Source organism: Grammomys surdaster, unplaced genomic scaffold, assembly GCF_004785775.1.
Source record: "Grammomys surdaster isolate TR1022 unplaced genomic scaffold, NIH_TR_1.0 117669, whole genome shotgun sequence".
NCBI lineage: Eukaryota > Metazoa > Chordata > Mammalia > Rodentia > Muridae > Grammomys > Grammomys surdaster.
The window spans coordinates 9,185-16,968 of record NW_021614340.1 but is presented as its reverse complement, the minus strand read 5'-3'; the positions used below and the strand labels follow the sequence as shown (position 1 = coordinate 16,968).

At 40.9% G+C, this 7,784-nt stretch overlaps 2 protein-coding genes across 2 annotated transcripts in view; both read left to right on the top strand.

The window, feature by feature from the left end:
• Positions 1-2,247: 2,247 nt before the first annotated feature.
• LOC114635774 (serine/arginine-rich splicing factor 5) lies at positions 2,248-3,389 on the top strand. Its single transcript, XM_028784207.1, has one exon. It carries the CDS (start codon positions 2,375-2,377, stop codon positions 3,182-3,184), a length of 810 nt encoding a protein of 269 aa, XP_028640040.1. The 5' UTR covers positions 2,248-2,374; the 3' UTR covers positions 3,185-3,389.
• Positions 3,390-6,334: 2,945 nt separating this feature from the next.
• LOC114635772 (leukocyte-associated immunoglobulin-like receptor 1) overlaps positions 6,335-7,784 on the top strand; it is a 3,946-nt gene continuing 2,496 nt past the window's right edge. Inside the window, exons 1-2 of the mRNA XM_028784205.1 lie at positions 6,335-6,353; positions 6,493-6,819. Coding sequence (XP_028640038.1) covers positions 6,335-6,353; positions 6,493-6,819 — 346 coding nt within the window. The remainder of the gene's footprint in view (positions 6,354-6,492; positions 6,820-7,784) is intronic.

Sequence of the window (7,784 nt, the reverse complement as noted above, 5' to 3'; positions counted from 1 at the left end):
TGTTGCATAGAATTGCTTTAGCAATTTTTGCTTTTTAGTTTCTACAATAAAGAGTTCAGTATTGTTCTTTCAAAGTCTGTAAAGAATTGTTTTGGAATTTTGATAAGAATTATGTTGAATTTTGTGATTGCTTTTGTAAGAAAGCCATTTTTATTATGTTAATCTTACTAGTCTCTGAGCATAGGAGATCTTTCCATCTTCTGATATCTTCTTCAATTTTTTTCTTCAAAGACTTGACATTCTTGTCATACAGTTCTTTCACTTACTTGGTTAGAGATACTGCAAGATATATTATTTGTGGCTATTTTGAAAGATATTGTTTCTATGGTTTCTTTCTCAGCCCATTTGTTATTTGTATATAGAATGATTACTGATTTTTTTGTTTGTTTGTTTTGAATGAGTCTTGTATCTAGCCACTTTGCTGAAGGTGTTTATCAGCTGTAGGAGTTCTCTGGTAGAATTTTGGGGATTGCTTATGTACACTATCATATCATCTGGAAATAGAGGCACTTTAGCTTTTTCCTTTTTTTCCCTCTTTAACCCTTTTAGCTCCTTTAGTTGTCTTATTGCTCTAGCTAGAACTTTACATCCCATATTGTGTACATGTGTAGAGGACAGCCTTGTCTTGTCCCTGATTTTAGTGAAATTGCTTTGAGTTTCTCCCATATAATTTGATGTTGGCTATATATATGATTGCAGCAAATTGCCTTCATTTTGTTTAGGTATATCCCTGTGTTCCTGACATTTCCAAGACTTTAAACATGAAGATGTGTTGGAGTTTTTCAAAGGCTTTTCAGATCATGTGGTTTTTTTCTTCCCCCCTTCCCCCAGCTTGCTTACATGGTAGATTACATTGACAGATTTCTGTATGTTGAACTATCCCTGGGGTGAAGCCTACCCAGTCATGATCAAAATCATTTCCTCCCATTAATCAATTAACTTACTTATTCACTTAAAATCCTGATTGCACTCCTCCTCTTTCTCCTCCTCCCAGTGCTCCCATCACATGACCTCTTCTCTTATCTCCCTTTCCCTTCACCTCTTCGAAGATAGAGGTCCCTTTTGTGGAACCAACCCACCATAGCACCTCAAGTCATTGCAGGACTAGAGATATCCTTCCCCACTGAGACCAGACAAGAGAGCCCAGCTAGGGGAGTGGGTTCTGTTGGGGTCTGAGAGTTGTTCCACAAACCACATAACCACATGAACTCTAAGACAGGGATGTTTTATTGAAGGCAAACTCTAATACTGATTGATCAAGACTATAACTCAGAACTCAGAACTGAGCCATGACAACAAACATCTTTTTCACTCAACATATATATATACACAAAAAAAACCCACAATGAGCTCACATGCAGGTGTAGGAAGTGCTGCCTATTGATCGGCTTTGACTCAAGTCATTTTAGATATAATAGTTCATACTGACCTTTAATTTGATGAGTCCTGCATAAAGCTTTGTGGAATTCCTTAAGATTAATAAACCTCAGTGTAGGAACATGAAAGGCAGCCTGCTTATTAGTTGAACTAAGGCTAAAAACCCTGGTGACCATAATGGGATGGCAGACATTTTGCTTGGTTCCTGGACACTAGGCTCCTGAGAGGAGGTTGCAGCCCTTCATAGATTTGTGGCCATCAGTCATGTAAGGACAATACCTCAAGACCCTCCACAGGTAGAGTATGTAACCATAGGTCACAAGCCAGATTTCCACTTTAATGAGGTACCTAAAGGCATGAAGGGGTTAGCCAATTAAGCTTTCCTTCCCAGATACTCCTTCCTGCAAAAGGTATTTAACCTCAGGCCCACTCTGAGAAGTGGGTATAGTTTTACTCATCCACTTTCCTCCATAGCAATAAATGCCTTAAAACCACGGACTGTCTCTTTTCACTGGAATCCACCCTAGGAAGCCATAGAGAAGGGCCACAATGCTTGTCCCCTCTAAAAGGCAGGATGCCAGAAGTTTTGACTTTGCTTATCCCACCCCCTTTTATCAGACCACCATGGGTGAAAGCTGGATTTCAACAAAAACAGAAACAACAGAAAGCCTACAAACTAGGGAAACTGAACAATTCCCTACTGACTGACTTTGGTATCAAGACAAAAACAAAGATAGAATTAAAGTCTTCCTAGAATCCAGTGAAAATGAATGTACCACATACCCAAACGTATGGGACATAATGAAAGTAAGTGCTAACAGTAAAGTTCATAGCAAAAAGTGACTTCATAAAAAAATCGGAGGGGTCAGTTGTGGAGAGACGTAGAGGAGTTGAGTTCGTGTGTGTAGGGAGGCAGACAGCTCCGTCGCAGACTCCGGACCTCTCCAGGTCTCAGCCGTCAAAGACCCTGTCCGGTAGGAAACACTAGCCGGGCATCATGAGTGGCTGTCGAGTATTCATTGGGAGACTAAATCCAGCAGCGAGGGAGAAAGATGTGGAAAGATTCTTCAAGGGTTACGGACGAATCAGAGATATTGATTTGAAAAGAGGTTTTGGTTTTGTGGAGTTTGAGGACCCACGGGACGCGGATGATGCTGTTTATGAACTTGATGGGAAGGAACTGTGCAGTGAAAGGGTTACTATTGAACACGCTCGGGCTCGGTCTCGAGGAGGAAGAGGTAGAGGACGATACTCCGACCGTTTTAGCAGTCGCAGACCTCGAAATGACAGACGAAATGCCCCACCTGTAAGAACAGAAAATCGACTTATAGTTGAGAATTTATCCTCAAGAGTCAGCTGGCAGGATCTCAAAGATTTCATGAGACAAGCTGGGGAAGTAACCTTTGCGGATGCGCATCGACCTAAACTAAATGAAGGGGTAGTTGAGTTTGCCTCTTACGGTGACTTAAAGAATGCTATTGAGAAACTTTCTGGAAAGGAAATTAACGGGAGAAAAATCAAATTAATTGAAGGCAGCAAAAGGCACAGGTCAAGAAGCAGGTCACGATCTCGGACCAGGAGTTCCTCTAGGTCCCGTAGCCGATCCCGTTCACGAAGGAGCAAGTCTTACAGCCGATCAAGGAGCAGGAGCCGGAGCCGGAGCAAGTCCCGTTCTGGTAGTAGGTCTCCTGTGCCTGAGAAGAGCCAGAAACGTGGTTCTTCGAGTAGATCTAAATCTCCAGCATCTGTGGATCGCCAGAGGTCCCGGTCCCGGTCCAGGTCCAGATCAGTTGACAGTGGCAATTAAACTGTAAATAACTTGCCCTGGGGGCCTTTTTTTAAAAAAACAAAACAAATTCCCAAACCATACTTGCTAAAAATTCTGGTAAGTATGTGCTTTTCTGTGGGGTGGGATTTGAGGGGGTTGGGCTGGATTTCTTTGTAGATGTGGACCACCAAGGGGTTGTCGAAAACTAATTGTATTAAATGTCTTTTGATAAGCCTTCTGCTCACACTTTTGTGACTGTCTGAAGTATATAGTTTGTGTATATTGATAGAGCTCTTTTATAACTAAAGCATTTAATTTTTTGTACTAGAAAAACTTTTGAATATTTTAGTTCATTGTTCAGATATGTTGACTCGATTAGTTTAATTACTCAATTAAACTAATGAATAGTTTTGGACACTTTAAAAGAGCTCTAAATTTGCTTGTATATAAAGGCTTAATATGAGTTTTGTTAGGGTCGAGGGTGTCTTCTCACCCATTAACAGTTGTAGATAAAGCAGCTGTTTGTTGATAATAAAGTACTAAGTATTATAAAAAAAAAAGAAAAAAGAAAAAAAAATCGGAGGGAGGAATTGTCCATAGGTGAGAGTGGGAGACTGAAGTTTTCCCACTATTAACATTTGAAGTTTGCTGTATGATTTAAATTTAGTAATGTTTCTTTGCCAAATGAGGTTTTCCTGATTATGAAAGTGCCTTTCTGTGGGAAAACTCTGCAAATTGAGGTTGACGTTCACAATGAATGGATACCCTCTGGCCTCAGTGCCATATGGGAAACTCCCTTCAAGTGGGGCTTCTTCTCTGACCTTGTCTGGGGAATTCTAAGCCCCTACACATACTTCTACATGAGGAATGTCACATAGCCTTAGTTAGATGACAGGATCAATTTCCTTTCTCCTCATAAGAACCTATTCAGCTTGCACCTGAGATTCCTAAAATGCTTCCCCATGTTAATGAGGCATTTTGGTACTCTTAAGTCCTCAGCCAATGACCTTTGCCCATCCTGCTCAGTCTCCTCAAACTTTATAAGCCCTGAATAACTCTAAATGAAGTTAATTTGTGTTCTGATAGCTGGTCCCAGTGTGGTCAATCACTGTAAGTACTCACGGGGATTCTGAAACCAGCCCCATCTCTATTGTCTCTGCTGTCACTGCCCTTGTGGACCATAGTGGCCAATGATTCATGAGATTGAGGAGACCCACATCCTTCCTCATCTTGTCTGATTAATGCTGGTAGAAAGTGTATTTTGTTAGACATTAGAACAACTACAGTTCTAACAGCTACAATTGCTTCTTGGGTCTATTTGCTTGGAAAATCATTTTCCAACCCTTTACTCTGAAGTAATGTCCATCTTCGATGTTCAGACATATTTCTTGTATGGAGGAGAAGGATGGATCCTGCTTTTGTTAGCCTTTGCTTTTTTATTGGGGGAATTGAGTACATTGATATTGAGAGATATTAATGACCAACGATTGCTAATCCCAATTATTTTGGTGCTGTTGTTTGTGTATGTGTGTGTGTGTCCTCTTTTTAGGTTTGCTGATGTGATATTTTTTATTGCCTGTTTTCATGGGTCTAGATAACCTTCTTGGGTTAGAGTTTTTCCTCTAGTATTTTCTGTCAGGCTGGAGTTGTTTAAATTTGACTTTGTCATGAAATATCCTGATTTCTCCATTTATAGTGATTGAAAGTTCTGGTGGGTGTAGTAGATTGGGCTGGCATCTATGGTCTCTTAGAGACAGTCAAGGCCCTTCTTTCTTTTAGAGTCTTCATTAAGAAGTCTGGTATAATTCCAATAGGCCTGCCTTCATCTGTTACTTGATCTTTTCCCTTGCAGCTTTTAATATTATTCTTTGTTCTGTATGTTTAGTGTTTTGATTATTATTACTTTATCCAGAAGTCTTTACTTATGTTTTATCCCAGATTTTTATCTCAACAGTTTTCTCTGGCCCTGCAAACTAGGCAACATCCACCTTAAATTTTCAAACTTACTTTTAATTAAAATATAATTGCATAGTTTTCCCCATCTCTATAACCCCTAACCTCCTCTATGTCCTTCCTTTTTATGATCACTTTCAAATCCATGGTGTTTTTTTGAAATTATTGATGCACACAACACAACCTGCTGTTTAATGTTTAGTGTTGCTTATATATATGTGCTTTCAGAGATTGCTGAATGATATTGGATAACCAATGGATAATCAATTAGAGGCTCATCTCTAGGGAAAACAAATTCCTCTCTCAGCAGTCATTAAATACTTGTAACTCTTTATCTAGGAATGGCACCCTGTGAGATTCCCTCAACCAAGCTGGGATGTCAACTGATGTTTTTGTTCAGGAGATGTTTAAGTAGCCATATTTTTGATGTATCATATGTGAAGCTTCCCTGTTATGTCAATGTTTGATTCTTCTCGTCCCTGTTTGCTTTGTGCAACAAATTTACTCCTGTCTCTTGGATCTCAGTGGAAGTATTTCTTTCCTGTCATCACAGAGAGTGCATCTCTGATCTCACCTGTCTTTTGAGATTCATATTCTCCACTCCTCACATCAATTGCAGTCTTGCTACCATTATATTGGACAATTCTTTTCTAAACATCACTTTTCTCTCCCATCCTTTACCTTCAAATGGAAGAAACTGTGTTCTTGTATAAGTCAAAACATGGGATCACAGAGGGCATCTCTAGAAGATATTGGAAATGGTGAAAGAGTGAGTCAAGGGAGGAGAGCAGACTAGAGAGTGTTGGTCTGAGGGCACATAATCTCACTTACTCATACATAAGGACCGGAGGTTTATTGTGCGTTATGATTAGCATCTACACATCTGTAAGCTTGGAAACTGATAAGGGCAGGTGTGGTACATAATCCATGTTATCTTCACAAAAGGTAAATTCACGTGCTTTAAATTTGTCTCTTGACATAAGTAAATATATCTATGATTTCATGGGTGTGCTCCTACGTCTAGATAGTTTGAAGTAGATTGGCTTCTAAAGCTTCAGTAACAGAATGGAAAGAAGGTGGAGATAAAGGGAGAGAATGCAGAGGTCTCTGGAGTAAGCAGGGGCAGTGGGCTCTGCAGCAAACATGTCTAGACTGTTTCTGCGATTGCCTTGGATCAATCTTTACCAGACACAACATGTACTCAATAAAGTCCTTATTGCCAAGTGATCGGTATTAATGCACACAGAAAGTGGAGGTATTATGCTGCTTGAGTTTGACCATGTCTAGAAAACTCTAAATTTGGTAAGAAAACGGAACGGTGTGCCTAAATTGGTTTCCTGTTATGGCACTGTCCTCACTGTGTATCCTGAGATTCCTGCTCTGCTCTTTTCTAGGATCTCTGCCTGATGTCACCATCTGTGCTGAGCCAGGTCCTGTGATCTTTCAAGGGAGTTTTGTAACTGTTGTGTGCTCAAAGTCTGGTGACTATGACACAGTCCGCCTGGAGAAGGATGGCAGTATCTTTATGGAAAAGGACTCTGAGCCATCTATGAGAGAGGATAGATTCCATATTGGGCCAGTGAATAAAACCATCACCGGACATTATCACTGTTTTTATAGGAAAGGGAACACCTGGTCCAATCGCAGTGAGAAGCTGGAGCTAAAGGTGATCAAAGAACATGTCACCCAGGTTCCTGCCCCAGGTCCAACAATGACCTCAGGTTTGTTCTTAGAGCCCTGGATTTTAAACAGAGCTGTTATTCTCGGCCTCCATTTCCTTTGTTTTTTCTTAACCCCACAGCTCCTTTCCCCCACCTCCATCATCACATGTCCCCCTTAATCTAACACTTCAGGTTCCCTGGAGCTTTACTCTTCCCAGACACCATGATTGACTTGGATACAGCTACAGTCTGAGGGGTAGAGTACAGAGCCCTCGATTCTTACTGGGTAGTAACTGAGCCTCAGCAGTGACAGGGGCAGTCTGCTCTCAAGGTGATTTATGTCTTTTCACTGGGCACAGTAAATTATCCTGTCCTTCTACCAAGTCAGAGCCTGTCATGGCTGCAGGAAATCATCTCCTCTAGTAAGGTCCCACCTTATTAGACACGTAATGTGATTCATGGATGGCTGGTGGGCAACCCGGGACCTTTGTTCTGGGGGTGCTTTCCAGAAGTTACTTAGTACTGATTCTGTGAGGCCAAGCAGAGCAAATGAGGAAAGAACAGAAGGAAGGGTTCCCATCCCAAACTACCCCCCAGCAGGAGAGAGTGAGAAGGGACTAGGTCATGTTTCCTGTTTTCCATGTCCTGTCCTTTCAGGTGTTTCTTTTTTTTTCTTTTTTTCTTTTTTTTTTTTTTTTGGTTTTTTGAGACAGGGTTTCTGGCTGTCCTGGAACTCACTCTGTAGACCAGGCTAGCCTCGAACTCTCTAACTCAGAAATCCACCTGCCTCTGCCTCCCAAGTGCTGGGATTAAAGGCGTGCGCCACCACCACCCGGCCCTCAGGTGTTTCTAATAGTCTGTGACTGAGTGATTGACGATTCATTCACTTTGAATCAATACTTAGGATGAAGAAGAGGTCTGCAAAACCCCTCTCATAAGCTCGCAATTCTTCACCCTGCCTCTTCTGGTGCAGTAGTTTATTAGTGTATATATATATATATATATATATATATATATATATATAT